This window comes from Bos taurus, chromosome 6 (assembly GCF_002263795.3).
Source record: "Bos taurus isolate L1 Dominette 01449 registration number 42190680 breed Hereford chromosome 6, ARS-UCD2.0, whole genome shotgun sequence".
In the NCBI taxonomy this organism is placed as follows: Eukaryota; Metazoa; Chordata; class Mammalia; order Artiodactyla; family Bovidae; genus Bos; species Bos taurus.
In genome coordinates, this window is record NC_037333.1 from 10,755,418 (window position 1) to 10,772,871 (window position 17,454).

Below are 17,454 nucleotides of genomic sequence, written 5' to 3' on the forward strand. Positions count from 1 at the left end.
GTCTTGTAGGTCTTCACTGAACCATTCAACTTCAACTTCTTTGGCATTAGTGATTGGGGTATAGACTTGGATTACTATGATATTGAATTGTTTGCCTTGAAAACAAACAGAGATCATTCTATTGTTTTTGAGATTGCACCCAAGTACTGCATTGTGGACTCTTTTGTTGACTATGAGGGCTAATCCATTTCTTCTAAGGGATTCTTGTCCACAGTAGTAAATATAATGATCATCTGAATTAAATTCACCCATTTTGGTCAATTTTAGTTCACTGATTCCTGAAATGTCAATGTTCACTCTTGCCATCCCCTGTTTGACCACTTCCAATTCGCCTTGATTCATGGACATAACATTCCAGGTTCCTATGCAATATTGTTCTTTACAGCATCAGACTTTACTTCTATCATCAGTCACATCCACAACTAGGCTTTGCTTTGGCTTTGGCTTAGCCTTTTCATTCTTTCTGGAGCTGTTTCTCCAATAGCATATTGGGCACCTACCGACCTGGGGAGTTTATCTTGCAGTGTCATCTTTTTGCCTTTCCATACTATTCATGGGGTTCTCAAGGAAAGAATGCTGAAGTGGTTTGCCATTCCCTTCTCCAGTGGACCACATTTTGTCAGACCTCTCCACCAATACCCATCAGTCTTGGGTGGCCCTACGTGGCATGGTTCATAGTTTCATTGAGTTAGACAGTAATTCATATTTTAGATAGTAACCCAATAAAGCTCTACTATTTTTAAGGTGAAAGATGTCTTCCCTACATGATATTACTCTTACTTTTCTCATGAAGTTAATGAAATAATTGTATTCATTGTTCCAAAATATATATGTAAATAGTAAATAATAAAATGTATTTTTAAAATTCTTATATGTGTATATGAGGTTGAGGAACAAGCACAAGTATTGTCTATGGTAGAAATGATGAGCTCCCTTTTTAATGAGTTGCATTTGTAATTTCTTCAGTTTAGACAAAGATTATTCAAGTTCTCTTTTATTTGGTATTATTTTTTTCATTCCAGCTGCAATCCTTGATGAGTTGTATATAAGATTATATTTTTAATCACATTCGAATTTTTGTTGCTCTCTCAAGAGCAATCAATCTAGATTTATACTTTTTCCTAGACTCTGATCCACAATACCCAAATGCTGCCATATATTTAAAGTTAATCCTGAGGAAAGAAAAGTTATAAAAAAGTAATAAGTATGGAAGAGTAGTTGGCTAAAGGCAATCAGTGGGTGTGCAAACATCAACAGTTTCTTTATTGCAGTAAAATTCCTCATTAGACCCACAAAAAGACAAGGATTCTTAAGTTCGATTTCATTTCAACCCATATACATATATAGACTAAAAAAGTTCTGAAACAATTGTTTAATTTTAAAACTGGTATGATTCTGGTTCTTTGCTAGTCTGGAAGTTATTAGATTATTGAATTTGATAGTGTTGATTCCACAATGAGGAAAAAGCTAATATGTAAAGTAACACTATACCTTTAATGAACAATGAGGTTGGCTTATTCCAATTTCAATTTTTATTTTTAGAGTGAGTTTAAGAGTGACTTTGAAATAGAAATCAGATGTGTGACTTTCTACCAGTATTCAGTTCAGTTCAGTTCAGTTCTGTCTCTCAGTAGTGTCCGACTCTTTGCGACCCCATGAACTGCAGCACGCCAGGCCTCCATGTCCATCACCAACTCCCGGAGTTCACTCAAACTCACATCCATTGAGTTGGTGATGCCATCCAGCCATCTCATCCTCTGTCATCCCCTTCTCCTCCTGCCCCCAATCCCTCTCAGCATCAGAGTCTTTTCCAGTGAGTCAACTCTTCACATGAGGTGGCCAAAGTACTGAAGTTCCAGCTTTAGCTTGCAAACTGCCATAACAAGAGATTACGGACTGGGTGGTTTAAACAACATACATTTATTTTCTCAGTTTTTGAGGTTATAAGTCTATGATGGAGGTGCCAGAAAATTCAGTTTCTTCCTGACTTAAAGACAGCCACTTTCTGGCTGTGTTCCCAATTGGCCTCTCTTCTGTGCATTGCAGGAGGGAGGGAGCGAAAGGGAGAGACAGAGAGAAAAGGAGAGAGAGAGGGGGAATGCACTGTGGTATTTGTTTTCTTTTAAGATCACCAGACCATCAATCTAGGATCCTTATGACTGCATTTAAGCTGAATTACCTCCCTAAAGAACCTACCTCTGAATACAGTCACATTGGGAGTTACAGTTTCAACATGTGAATGTGGAGGGTGGGACTATGATTCAGTCCCTAATACCACCTAAAATGATAATTGTACTTCTTATAAAATTCCACGTTTAGGTGAAGTTCTTCTTAGAGCTTCCATGCCACTTTTGAGCATATGCATATGATATTTCTGGTCATTTTTATTTTTCAGATCAGCATTTTCATGACCCATTTGTCAAACTATGGGAATGACCGCCTAGGGTTGTACACCTTTGTGAACCTGGCCAACTTCGTTCAGAGCTGGACCAACCTGAAATTGCAAACTCTGCCTCCAGTGCAACTAGCGCACAAGTACTTTGAGCTCTTCCCTGAGCAAAAAGATCCTCTCTGGCAGGTAACACTGAACATTCTCTCCTGGGGTGAAAGAAAAAACCTAGCAATTTGTGAGTGTTGAATTGATGTTGGGAACTCAGCTGGAAATACTATAGCTGGCATTCAGCACAAACTTCTTTTTTATCCAGTAGTTGTATTCTCTTCAATAATGCTTTATATTTGTTTTGTGGATCAAGTATTTGCATTTGGGGTCTGTTTTTCTGGGGTTTTGTTTGTTAGTCAGTTGGTTTGGAAGTTTTGCCTAGAGGATATTGTTTCATTGTTGGTATTTTCTCAGAGCTAATCGTTTTGACTTGCATTTACCATGGCCACTGACTAGCAGGAAAACAGTTAGGTGTTAGGTAGCTAGTGTTGCGGAGAAGGCAATGGCACCCCACTCCAGTACTCTTGCCTGGAAAATCCCATGGACAAAGGAGCCTGGTGGGCTATAGTCCATGAGGTCGCTGAGTCGGACACAACTAAGCGACTTCCCTTTCACTTTTCACTCTCATGCATTGGAGAAGGAAATGGCAACCCACTCCAGTGTTCTTGCCTGGAGAATCCCAGGGACGGGGGAGCCTGGTAGGAAGCCGTCTATGGAGTCGCAGAGAGTCAGACACGACTGAAGCGACTTAGTAGCTTAGCAGCAGCTAGTGTTGAAGCAGTCCGAGTGCAGGTTGGAAAAGAATTTCCAGACATAGAACATTTCAGAAAGGAGGAAGTTTATCAAGAAAAAACAGCAGAGATAAAGTGGGCACTGCGAGCGCAGTGGGCCAACACCTCCTGACAGGCCTGGGAGAGTCAACCATTTTTGTGAGTTAATAGCCAATTTTTATAGCCTCAGGACAAAGGAAATTCTTGCTGGATGGTTTGCATTAGGTGATTGGTTGGGGTGCTATAGTGTGTTTACTGGAGTGGGCATCTTTGCCTAACTGGGAGTCAGGGAGCTTGTTAGTGATTACCAGGGGGCTTTTGGTAACAGTTACAAAGGGGCGTAGTCAGCTTTGGAGATGACCTTGGTTCTGTGGTTCTGGGGCAGGACCCATCATCTAAGAAGACGGGCTTCCCAAGTGGCTCAGCAGAAAAGAACCTGTCTGCAATGCAGGCGCCACAGGAGACATGGGCTGATCCCTGGGTTGGGAAGATCCCTGGAGGAGGAAAGGGCAACCCACTCCAGCATTGTTGCTGGGAAAATCCCATGGACAGAGGAGCCTGGTAGGCAGTCCATGGATAGCGTTGCAAAGAGTCGATCACAACTGAGCATCTGACCACACAGAGTACATGTCTAGGAAGACAGAAATCAAGGGCCACCATAATCTAAATGCCTATAACTAGACCTTGATATGTACGTGTACAACACAGATAGTCTAAATAGAAAAGGAAAGGCAAGTTTTGCTTGAAGCCCATACAGATTCTATCTATTGATAAAGAATTGTCAGTTTTAATTCAACTTTTTGTGGGAGCCACTGAGCCTCAGGGCATGAAAATGTAAACTAGCTGCTTCTTACCATTTATCTAGGAAAATGCTACCTTCTACTTTCTTGGTTCTTTATGCATCAGATTACATTGACCCACACAATCAATAAGCTGACTGCAGAGAGCAGATCAGATGGTCCCCTGCTAAGTAATCAGTAGAGGAGTAGCGTCCTCATTAATGAGAAATCACTGTGAAACACACTTTTTACCATTTCCTCTCCCTTTCTTGTGTTTCTCTTTATTCCATAATTCATGTTACATGCCCTTCTGTGTCTATATGGTAAAAAAAAAAAAAAATCCCCCATATGTTTATTGAGCATCTCCTATGTATAAGGCAAGGCTAATTGCTCTAGAAAATTCAAAGAAGAATAAAATGCAGTGCTTTCTCTCGAAGTCAATAGAACATTTTCTTGTTATTTTTATTGACCGTTACATATTTTAAAATCTGTTTTAAAACAGCTACTGTAAGTCATACTTTATTTTAATAATTTATTCAGCAGTTTGGTGTATATGTTAAGCAGACAGATAAGTAAAAACATAGTTTTTATAATGTGTGTAGTCATACTACATAGATGTTGAATTTCATAAAGGCAAAACCTTGTGTCCCATAAATGGTAGTTAAAAGTGCTCACATATGTATAAACTTGACAAATCATTGATAGTAAATCAATTCTTTTCTCACATATTTTTATTTATAAGATATCTATAATTCATGGTACAGGAACAATAAAAAGTAGCCAACTTAACAAAGGTCATAGATGATCTAAAAATGAGTCAGTGACCCCAAACTCTACTATCTTCAGAGGGAAAAAAAAATGCTTTTTAAATGAAAAATTTATACATCTTAATGCTATATGAGTTTTAAAAATAAATAATTGTGTTCACTGATAGTTTTCCATCTTAGAGACGGTACTTGTTTTCTTTGGAAATGAGCATAATCAAAAACACATCAGCTCCAATAAGATTTGGTCAATATGATGGTTTTAAATTTAATGATCAAATGTTAGATATGAAATACTGTGCTAGATGAATAGGGGTATAAATGAAAATTAGAAAAAGAAAACAGTGTTATTCCTTAGAGAACTGCATCACTTTGGAAGACATGAAAACATATGCATACACACACAAAAAAAGACATTTGTGAGTGTGACTGTTATAATTTTGAATAGCATCATACAGGTAAATTCCTAGGGAGTTCTTAATAAATGATATAATTAATCAGAAAAGGCATCAGATCACAAATTTAAGTTGCTGTTTTCGTTCATATTTCTATTATGAAAACATAGCTTATTATAAGACTATTTAAATAATACTCAACAGTAAATGTTTACTAAAAGTCTCCTGCTTTAACACATGAATTATACTATTTATATGGTTACTTTCAACTGAAAAATGAAGTTGTAAACATTTCTTATTAACTAACATTCCATATGTTCCCAAATGTATTTAAGAAAGAAAACAAGAACTAGTAAACAGAAATACAGTTAAGTTGAACAGGGAAATATTCACATATATGAGATTCTGAGAACCATAGACTCATTGAAGCAAAACTTTTCCAGTCATAAAGGATATCCAGTGAACTAGTGAAGTTGCTCAGTCATGTCCAACTCTTTGTAACCCCATGGGCTGTAGCCTACAAGGCTCCTCCATCCATGGAATTTTCCAGGCAAGAGTACTGGAGTGGGTTGCCATTTCCTTCTCCAGGAAGATATTCCTGACCCATGGATTGAATCCAGGTCTTCCGCATTGCAGGCAGACACTTTACCATCTGAGCCACCAGGGAAGCCAGAAAACTGCAAATGATCTAGTGAAGATAAAGGGCATAATACTTTTGATTTCCTTTCTATGGTGGTTTTCTCTTCTTCTCATTTCCTGTTTATAATAGCAAGCAAACAAAACAGCTATAAGCATTATCATTGTGTCCTTTGAACAGCATCAATTTAATTTTACAAAATATATATAATCTTGAAATTGAAAGTGTTGCTCAATCATGTCTGACTCTTTGTAACCCCGTGGATTGTAGCCTGTCACATTACTCTGTCCATGGAATGTTCCAGGCAAGAAGTGGAGTGGGAAGCCATTCCCTTCTCCAGGGATTGAACCCAGGTTTCCTGCATTGCAGGCAGATTCTTTACTACCTGAGCCACAAAGGAAGCCCCACACATAAGCATAACCAACACTAATTAAAGGTTTTACAGTCCATTCATGACAACCCTACAGAGATAAGATCAATTAATATTATGTATCTCTGTCACTACTATACCGGAGAAGGCAATGGCACCCCACTCCGGTACTCTTGCCTGGAAAATCCCATGGATGGAAGAGCCTGGTGGGCTGCAGTCCATGGGGTCGCTAAGAGTCGGACACGACTGAGCGACTTCACTTTCACTTTTCACTTTCCTGCATTGGAGAAGGAAATGGCAACCCACTCCAGTGTTCTTGCCTGAAGAATCCCAGGGACAGGGGAGCCTGGTGGGCTGCCGTCTATGGGGTCGCACAGAGTCGGACACGACTGAAGCGACTTAGCAGCAGCAGCAGCAGTACTATACATTCTCTAAATGTTGCAGATACTGTATTATATTTAATATAAACATGCCTTTTTATTTAGTGTATTTTACTTTTAAAAAGTCAACTGTTATATTTTCTTAGATTTTCAGTTCATGCTTTTTTATTGTCACAAATAAAAAGAAAATGTGCAAAATGATAATCTTAACAGCTATTTAATTTCCGTTGGTTCCTTATGTAGATTTTCATTAGCACCAACTAATGGATATGTGAAAACTTCTTTGTCACCTAATTAAAAAGTGCAATATGAATATCTGCCAATGGCCAGCAGGGAAAGTACAACGCAGAATGTTCTCCCTTCACTGGAAGTGGATTCTTTTGAAGTTGTTTAATATGAGATATGTACTGAGCACACAAGGAACTCGATCCCTAGAGTACATCCGCCTCAGTGCAGTCCCTGGCATGTAAGATGCCTAAAATTATACTCATGGATTTCTATTAGTTCATGTCCCTTTTTGTTTGGGTGGAATAATCACTATAAAGCATAAAGGAATAAGGTTTCCTCTTTTTTTTTTTTTTTTTAACTCCCATTATAGAAACCCAAACCCCAACATGGAGGCAGTTGGAAGGTCAGATCATTGCACATTCACTAATCGATGCTTTTAAGCTCTCAGGCTGTCAGGTTAGCTCAGTCTCTATCTCCAGTCAGTCACTCCAGGGTCTCACTATCAATAAATGTGCCAAGCGTGATGTGGATTCCTGCTCGCCTGTGTGACCAAGGGAATGCTCAAAGAGCTGCAGCTCCTCTCTTTCCAGGCCAGTGTCTCTAAAAGTAAAGAAACAGGGGAACAAAGCCACAGGGTGGTAACCTTAGGGAATTAACACCTTGGTAGATTCTCGCTGGGAAATCATCTAACTCCCGCTTAGAAATGTTGAAATCTGAATGTCTATGACATAAACAAATCACATGGTCTAGTGATACAAACACTGTAGATTCTATAAGTTGGTGCTGACACGGAGAATTAAGGATTGTAACAGCAAGAGGCAGTGGGGCATCTAGCTCAACCTATTCATTTTAGACACCTGAGGAGGTGCAATGTCTTGTTCTAAGTTACTTGACTTATTAGGGACAAGTCAGAACTGAAGCTCAAGTTGCCTTATTATTCCTGGAACTCCAGTTTAGTCCCAACCACACCAAGATGGTAGTTTTATGTTTAGAATAATAAATATACTTCTATCATTGACTGTCTATGTAGAACGAAATAACAGGAATACCTTGTGACTTCAGAAGCACAGGATGGAGTACTCAGTGAGAATTTATGCAAACAATGCTTTTGAAATACCTGTATAATAAAAAGAAAGGTCTTTGCCTTCATGGAATTTACAAACCATTATAGCTCCTGGTTATGTGAACAAAATGACATCATAAATTTGTCTTCATATTTTCCTCCTTTTTGTTCAGTCTATACCTCATTTATGACTCTAGTATTGCATTTACCATATGGTATTGCAGACACTTGTGCTTGTCATATACCGGCTCATGCAAACCTTAAGGGGTAAGATGTTCGTAATCTAGAACCTAGCATAGTACCATGCTGCTAAGTCACTTCAGTCGTGTCCAACTCTGTGCGACCCCATAGACGGCAGCCCGCCAGGCTCCCCCGTCCCTGGGATTCTCCAGGCAAGAACACTGGAGTGGGTTGCCATTTCCTTCTCCAATGCGTGAAAGTGAAAAGTGAAAGTGAAGTCGCTCAGTTGTGTCCGACTCTTAGCGACCCCATGGACTGCAGCCTACCAGGCTCCTCTGTCCATGGGATTTTCCAGGCAAGAGTACTGGAGTGGGGTGCCATTGCCTTCTCTGATAGTACCATAGCTACTGTCATTAAAGTGTCACAAATGTATCAGCAAACACAGAGGGTGTGTGTTTTTGTGTGCAAAACAGCAATAACGGTGGCACACTTGTTTCTTGGTAAGAGTAGGCATAGGACATGACCTTGAGGAGCACGCGCAAGCCAGTCAGGAAAGCTTTGTGAGCTGTCAGAGTAATTTGGGTTTGATAGGCAACAAGTGTGTTCTGAAGATGAGAGGGAAATACTTTTTTAAGTGTTGGCCAAAAAAGATCATAGCAGAAGTTTTTGTTTGTTTGTTTTCGTTGACAAATGAGAACAAGGAGGAGCTGGAGTTAGGTAATAATCTAGATATGAAAGAGGGAAGCCCTGAGTAGCTTCATGGCTATGGGGGGAAAAAGTGAGATCTTAAAAGAAAAAGTGTTAGAAATTGTTTGTGGGTGAGACCCTGAGATTAAAGGAACTCTGATATAAGTAATTATCCCCATAGCTGGGGAAATAACGGTTCTATAATTTCATAGTCTTCACTTCCCTTTATTCATCTTTTAGCCTTTCCGGTAAAATAGCCAGAACACTTTTATCACTTCACACTCAGAGCAGAGGCCAGACTTCAACACCATCTGATACATTTTTCCTAATCACCATGTGGATTTACGTGTTACAGCACTACATTTCTCTTCTTAATTCCGAATAGTATTTAAACCTTTCAGAAATTCTTCCCAAATACTCAGGTAATTCCTCATGATTTTAATTCTTTTAGTATTTTAGTTCTTTGGTTTACCATGTACCATTTCATTCTTTTGAGCATACAAGGCTGTCAGACAGTCTGACATCCAGATATGGTGACATAAGTCATGGATTTTTTTTTCCTGTCAATCAGTTGCAAATACAATCTTGTCAGGTGTCAAATTCTCCACACAAGTACCTTACTAAGGTTTCATCATGGAAAAACTACTTGCAGATAGCAAAAGAAAAAAAAATTATAATACTTTCATACTTGACGAATCAAAATCATCATCAGATAACTATTTTGAATCCTTAATCCAAGTATAACAATAAAAACTGAATTTTTTTGTGTATGCCCTACAGAAATGTCTGATAACTTTTAACATACTACTAGGGAAACATTATATGAGACCAACCTATTAATAAGAGTTTAAAATACAGTTTCTTTCATTGAGTTGATTATCCAGATTCCCTGATAGTATATTCATAAAGCCATAAATAATAATATAAGGCATTATATGCAAGAGTGTACAGTCATGTTTGAAGATACTCAGAGCTACAGAGTAAACTTGTCACTTCCCCCTGGGCTCAACTGTGCTTTTGAGAATATTTCATGGGAAAATACAAATAGTGTGAATTTATTGAATAAAGATGGTGTAATATGGTGAGTAGCTTAGGTGTTTAGGATAAATCAGAGGTATTTTGTGCTTAAAGCAATTCTTTTGCACTATTACCGTGATCCACACATGAACCGCAGGCCTCTTTCACCAATCTCACCCCCAGAGGCGGGCGTTTATGCACCTTTGTAAATCAGACTGGACTCCCAGATAGTGCTAGTGGTAAAGAACCTGCCTGGGTTCGATCCCTGGGTCAGGAAAATCCTCTGGAGGAGGGTATGGCAACCCACTCCAGTGGCGGGCCTATGAGTCCATAGGGCCCAAAGAGTCAGACACAACTGAAGCAATTTAGCATGCAGGCACGAATCCGAGTGCTTTGGTAGAAAAGTTCTCTGAATAAGAATCAGACTATTACACAGGAGTTCTGTGGAGAAGGCATTCATTATGGATCAGTGCACACAGAAAGGAAAATCTCTTCCAAGGAGCTGATGGACTCCCCGGCTTATGTGATGTGCAGGTAGAATGGAGTCTTTGCAAAGATGGTGTGCGTCTCAGAGTTTCTCCATAAGGATTTGCTGACTGAAGCACTGAGGATACATATCCCTAACCTATTAAAATTCTTCATCAGTGTACGTGGATTGTATTAGGCTTAAATGACTTTGAGAGACAAAACATTGAAAGTCACCAGCTCGTATGATGCAGACTTGGAAAAGAATTTTCTTTAAAGATGTGCGCGTGGCAAAGTTTAGTAAGCAGAATAAAATTTAAAACAACACACCAAGATGGGCGGAAGCTGAAGAACTTGAAAAACAGAAACACCTTTCGTAGCATTCTCCTTTAAACAGTGAGGTCAGAATAGCAGAAAGCAAGCATAGGGAATGGAGAGAAAACCAATAACCTGGAAATGTTTCTAATTAACAAAATAATCCTTCTACCATGAGCACTGGGCAATTTTAATGTTTCAGCTATTAAGGTCTAGAGATCTCCTAGTTATCTGGAAAAGACACATGACCTGAGACAGGATAATCAGTCCGATTGATAGTTCCATGGTGTCCTTCTCAGGGAAGGGTATGGAGAAGCGGTGAACAGAACAAATTGTTGGTAAAGAAAAGGCAGGTAGGTTGGAATAACCAGATCTAATGAGAGCAAAAGTTATTTTCATCATTCTATAAAACATGAATTTCAGGATCAGGACAGTGGTGTGACTTTTTTAAAGTATGTGTCTCTAGGTTGATAGTAAATTTGAAATTTTTACTTAATTAGAGAGGGAAAATCTGAGTGCTCATACCCTTCTTAGTAACATGATTTCATCAGAATTACTGCCCTTTCTAAGTCTGGTTAATCATCTCAGGGAATCTCGTGTCCACTCTACCTATATCTACCAAAAAGTAAATCTGCCTCACCTCATCGTATATTCCATGTACAAAAGCTACCTGTATCCCGTTTACCTGTGTGAGAGATAGTTGCATGCATTTTCACTATGCTGGCACTGTTATCATATACACTGCCTAAAGCAGCTTTAACTGAGTATTTTTCCAAAGTTTCAGCATACCTATCATGCTACATACTAAAAACAGAAAATTACAGTGTGTAACAGTTTCAGATATGTAGGGAACACTCAGGGATATAATTGCTTTATAAGTTTCTGATCTTTAGAATTAAAACAATAACAATGGGACAAAGTATGAGAAAGTGCATGCAAATGAACCCCTTTTCTTATAATCACTGTAGAATCTTCTCCCCCTGCATCCCTTCTCTCATACACACACACACACGTGCAATTTAACAGCAGAGACAACCCCAGCTTTGGATTTAAAATCTGAAACTAATGTCCCGTGTCACCTTCAGCAAGACCTAAATAAAACACCTTGCATCTCAGCTTCCTCAGCTATAAAGAAGGGATAATAATATCTGTCTTGCCAGGTTGCTTTGAGGATTAGAAATAATCTATATCAAGCAAGTGCCTGGAATATAGACGGTGATCAATAAAAGTTAGAAATTATGTTAGCTGTTATTCAGACAATAAAAGGAGAGTCAGAGTAGGAAAAGTCTAAACAAACATTTTCAGAATATAAAATAGGAAATGCAAACATCCTGTTATTAAAGCTGTGATTAACAGAGACAAGAAGGAACATACCAAGAAAAGAGATGAAAGAAGAAATGTGGGCATCCCAGTAGGCCTAAAATGGTCTAACACAGAAGGAATGCAGTTAGAAATAAAGTCTGTCCAGACCAATGTATACAAATGCCACCAGTTATAAAATACCTACAGGAAAACTGAAGTAGTATAAATTGAATTAATAATAAAAACATTTGGGACAGAAATATACCTGATAAGGAAACAGCTTGGAGTTTCTTCAGGCAAACTTGAAGCTATAGGCTATTCTACCAAATGATGCAACGACTCCTATATAATCCTAATTCAGTTTCTTTCTGGATATTTTTTCTTCACATTTTATTATATTTAAACATAATCTAGATACATTTACTGCTTACTCAGATGGCTTTTAAACAATGTTATTTTATTTTAATTTATTTTTTAAAAAGCTTTTAATGTTGTGTTGGAGTATAACCGATTAACAGCGCTATGGTAGTTTCAGCTGAACAGCAAAGGGACTCAGCATACACATACATGTACCCATTCTCCCCCAGACTCTCTTCTTATCCTATTTTGGGATATTCTTGCTATTTGGCTACTGCGACTCATCCACTTCATTATTTTAGCACTTGTTGTCATTCAGGGCTCAACTCACGTATCACCCCAAGCCAGACGCCTTCCCTGATGACTAGAGCCAAAGCACTTCCTCCCATTTCTGTTTCTTTGTAAGAGCTTCCTGTCATGTTTCCTTCACTGCATTTCAGTACCCAGAATTATTTACTTTAAGTGTGTGTTTCTAGTCACAGTATGTAACATGCATACTAATAGTTGGTTATATTTCCAATAATTATATTCAACTAGAATGTAAGTTCTCTGAAGAGGAGACCTCTGTCTTCTTTATTGCTGCACTCTAATACATAAGAGTTGCTTGATAATTATGGACTGAATGGTTGATTAACTGTGATAGGATGGGCACCATAAACATTTGGTATAAGCATAGGCAGGCTTTGATACATGTTTGAAAACTATTGTAATATAAACTGTGTAGATATTTTACTTCTCAAACACCCACAAAAATTTCAGTCACTGATGATGTTCTTCATGGTGGCACCAGAAGCTATTTCTTGCTATTTATTCATATTATCACTATAGAATTTAATCTTTATTTTCCTCGTATTATCATTTAACTGCATCATTTGCAAAGAAATTTAGTTTTCTACTATATTTTAGATATTAAGCAATAGGAAAGCAGTGTCAATTGCCTATTCTTATTGCATTTCACCATATATAACTCAACAAAGAACAAATCTCAGAATAGGTGTTCAGTTCATTATCTCAAATGGTTTTCTTACAAAGTGGATGAGCAAACTGATTGATTTTTTCAGTGCCACTGTTGAAAGTCAAAATCTTTTGTGAGACCTCTCTTGGTTCTGTATGTTTGACTAAACCTCTTTTCTTCTTTATCACAATATACACAGCTTTGCCATTCAAATTTCTGCATGCAAAACTGGTGAAACAAAACTCTCAGAGAAAAAGGCAGATTGATAATGTAAGACTAAGAAAGAGTTTGACTCTCACACACAGAACGTGGATAAACATTCATTTTGGCAGACAAAGACACTAGTTATTTTAGTTGTACTTTCCCAGGAAATTACACTGATGGGAGTAAACTATAAAATAAAATTACCTGGTGCTAAGGTGGGCTTTCCTCGTGGCTCAGAAGGTAAAGAATCTGCCTGCAAAGCAGGAGATATGAGTTCGATCCCTGGATTGGGAAGATTCCTTGGAGAAGGGAATGGCAACCCACCCCTGGAGAGTATTCTTGCCTGGAGAGTTCCATGGACAGAGGAGCCTGGCTGGCTACAGTCCACGGGGTCACAGAGTTGGACAACTGAGCTCCTAACACACTGGCACACTGGCACACTGGCAAGATGTTACAATATTTCTAGATTCAAATTTAGAGGGATCAAGGGATTATTTATATTGTGTGCATGCTCAGTCACTCAGTCTGATTCTGTGACCCCATGGACTATAGCCTACCAGGCTCCTCTGTCCATGTAATTTTTCAGGCAAGCATACTGGAGTGAGTTACCATTTCCTTCTCCAGGGGGTCTTCCCAACCCAGGGATCGAACCTGTGAGTCCTCTGTCTCCTGCATTGGCAAGTGCATTCTTTACCATGGCACCACCTTGGAAGCACTTTAAGTATAATAAGTGTGAAAAAAAATAATATCCATGACTGAATTAGGATTATATAGGAGTCTTTGGATCATATGATAGAAGAGTCCGTAGCTTCAAGTTTGCCTATATCTCATGCATCCCAGGAATCTAGCCATCCAACTCTGAGAAGGGGCAGTCACCTTAGTTGCTGGTGCTTCTGACAAGGACCAGGAAGTCAGATCTCAGGATGAATATCTGCAATAAACCAGTCCATCAGCAAGTGTAATCTCTTTCTGCTGCTTCAGTTGCCTAACTAATCTGAACAAAGGGGAAAAAAAGAGTTTATGGGAGATCACAGAATAAACTTCCCAGGTGGTGCTAGTGGTAAAGAACCTGCCTGCCAATGCAGGAGACATAATAAACGAGGGTTTGATCCCTGGATTGGGCAAATTCCCCTGAAGTAGGAAATGGCAACCTGGTTCAGTATTCTTGCCTGGAAAATCCCATGGACAGTGGAGCTTGGCAGGTTGCAGTCCAGGGGGTTGCAAAGAGTTGAACACGACTGAGCGACTGAGCCCACAGAGTAAGCACATTTTTTTATAGAGCACAATTTAATGTTGTTTAATATATTAACTCATTTAATGTTCTCAATAACTGTGCAAGGTAAACAATATTAATCATGATTTAATGGATAAGAAACCTGAAGTCCAGAGAGTTTGGGGAAATTGCTTAAGACACAAGCCTCCTGAGCTCACACGCTTAACTACGGAGCTCTGCTGCCCCACCAAAGTAAATAGGAATGATTTATGACAGATATTAGCTTCAATGAGAAGAACTGGCAAGATTTTGACCCTGCATTGTAGGAAAAAAATAAAAGTGTTGCCCAGAAATATAAATAATTCAAAGATTCACATGCGGGTATGAGTATATCTATAATAGTGAATACAGCAGAACGGAAGCTTCGGTTGGTGTTGGCATTTGTTACCAGTGCCAGTTTCTCAGTCCTGTCTGACACTTTGCAACCCCATAGACTATAGCCCACCAGGCTCCTCTGTGTCCACGGAATTTTCCAGGCAAGAATACTAGAGTGGGTAGCCATTCCCTCCTCCAGGGGATCTTCCCGACCAAGGGATCAAACCTGGGTCTCCTGCACTGCAAGCAGAGGCCCATGAATAGGTTTGAAGTATTTGTTGACGATTCACCATGAGACAAAAAGATTGTGCCAACATATAAACAATCTATATCAAAAGCAACCGGTTACTTCATCCAGAATCTTTTTTTTTTTTTTCCTGCGGTGAAATGTTCTTTTTGAAGCATGCAGTGCAGTAATTCATATTGTGACACAAATTTATTTTATTTTTACTAGTGTTTCTATTTTCTGCAATCAGTTGTTATGTAAGATAGATAAGACCTGTTGCGCTTATTGGCTTGTAATCAACTACTTGATCACAGTTTCTATAGATGAATTCATCAAGATATTCAAGATGTATAGGAGAACCTTTTGTGAGGCGAATTCCCACAGATTGCATACATGACTGGCATTTTTGTATTACACTGCACTCTTGTTCCAGTGAAAGATGGTGATGGAAAATGCATCAGTTCTGTGATAGGGATCTGGTTCAATGATTTGTCGAGGAAACACTTTCAGGAAAAGCTTATAAGGGAAAATGTGGAACAGGAAAAAGCAGAGCACGATGCAGTCTTAGAAAAGTCAGGCCTCGACTGGATCTGCAGGGAGAGAGCTAATCATACAAATTGTCTGACCTTGAAGCAAGCTGGTCAGGCTGTCACAGCCCTGAATCAGTCAATCACTGGACACGGGCCATCTCTGGAAAGTGGCAAGGGATGCATGACTTCCTGTCAAGTGGCTTCTATTTGGCCAAGGCAGTACTGTCTCCCCAGCTTGTCAGAAATAGGGTGTTTCCTTCAGTGGAGGAAAAGGCATTCAATCTCTATCACTGCCCCATCCACACCTTGTACCACAAAGCTATACCTGCTTCTCATAGTACACTCACTCACCCAGGCACAATTTTTCCACAATTGTGAACATAATTCCTGGGGAAACCTATAAGAGGAAGGTCATTAGGAGAAACTGCAGCCTCATTGCTGCAGCCAGTTCCAAAGCTGAAACCAACGCACATTTTCTCCATACTTTCCCACCTCTGTATCCCCTACTCTGGCTTTCCCCCACCAGTGGGTAACAGTCCTGCTGGTATGGAAAGCTGACCTGGTGTGTTGAGTAGCTTCAGGACCAACTTCAGTAGCAGCAGCTTTAGTTTGTCCCACTAATTCCTTTCTTATAATTTTCTCTGGGAATTATGACAGAGGAAGGCTATGCCTGGATAAAGATAACTTATGAAGAACTGTACCAAAAGATCTTCACGACCCAGTTAGTCATGATGGTGTGATCACTCACCTACAGCCAGACATCCTGGAATGTGAAGTCAAGTGGGCCTTAGAAAGCATCACTACGAACAAAGCTTGTGGAGGTGATGGAATTCCAGTTGAGCTACTTCAAATCCTGAAAGATGAAGCCGTGAAAGTGCTGCACTCAATATGTCAGCAAATTTGGAAAACTCAGCAGTGGCCACAGGACTGGAAGAGGTCAGTTTTCATTCCAATCCCAAAGAAAGGCAATGCCAAAGAATACTCAAACTATTACACAATTGCACTCATTTCACATGCTAGTAAAGTAATGCTCAAAATTCTCCAAGCCAGGCTTCAGCAATATGTGAACTGTGAACTTCCAGATGTTCAAGCTGGTTTTAGCAAAGGCAGAGGAACCAGAGACCAAATTGCCAACATCTGCTGGATCATGGAAAAAGCAAGAGAGTTCCAGAAAAGCATCTATTTCTGCTTTATTGACTATGCCGAAGCCTTTGACTGTGTGGATCACAGTAAACTGTGGATAATTCTGAAAGAGATGACCACCTGACCTGCCTCCTCAGAAATCTGTATGCAGGTCAGGAAGCAACAGTTAGAACTGGACATGGAACAACAGACTGGATCCAAATAGGAAAAGGAGTACATCGTGCTTATTTATCTTATAAGCAGAGTACATCATGAGAAAAACTGGGCTGGATGAAGCACAAGCTGGAATCCAGATTGCCAGGAGAAATATCAATAACCTCAGATATGCAGATGACATCACCCTTATGGCAGAAAGTTAAGAAGAACTAAAGAGCCTCTTGATGAAAGTGAAAGAGGAGAGTGAAAAAGTTGACTTAAAGCTCAACATTCAGAAAACGAAGATAGTGGCATCTGGTCCCATCACTTCATGGCAAATAGATGAGCAAACATTGGAAACAGTGGCTGAATTTATTTTGGAGGGGGGGCTCCAAAATCACTGCAGATGGTGATTTCAGCCATGAAAATAAGAGATGCTTACTCCTTGGAAGGGAAGTTGTGACCAACCTAGACAGCATACTCAAAAGCAGAGACATTACTTTGCCAACAAAGGTCCGTCTAGT

At 39.4% G+C, this 17,454-nt stretch overlaps 1 protein-coding gene across 1 annotated transcript in view; it reads left to right on the plus strand.

Moving 5' to 3' along the window:
* Positions 1–17,454, plus strand: part of NDST4 (N-deacetylase and N-sulfotransferase 4) — a 277,966-nt gene that overhangs the window by 234,255 nt on the left and 26,257 nt on the right. The window contains exon 6 of the mRNA NM_001192673.1: positions 2,396–2,578. Within this exon, the coding sequence (NP_001179602.1) occupies positions 2,396–2,578 (183 nt within the window). The remainder of the gene's footprint in view (positions 1–2,395; positions 2,579–17,454) is intronic.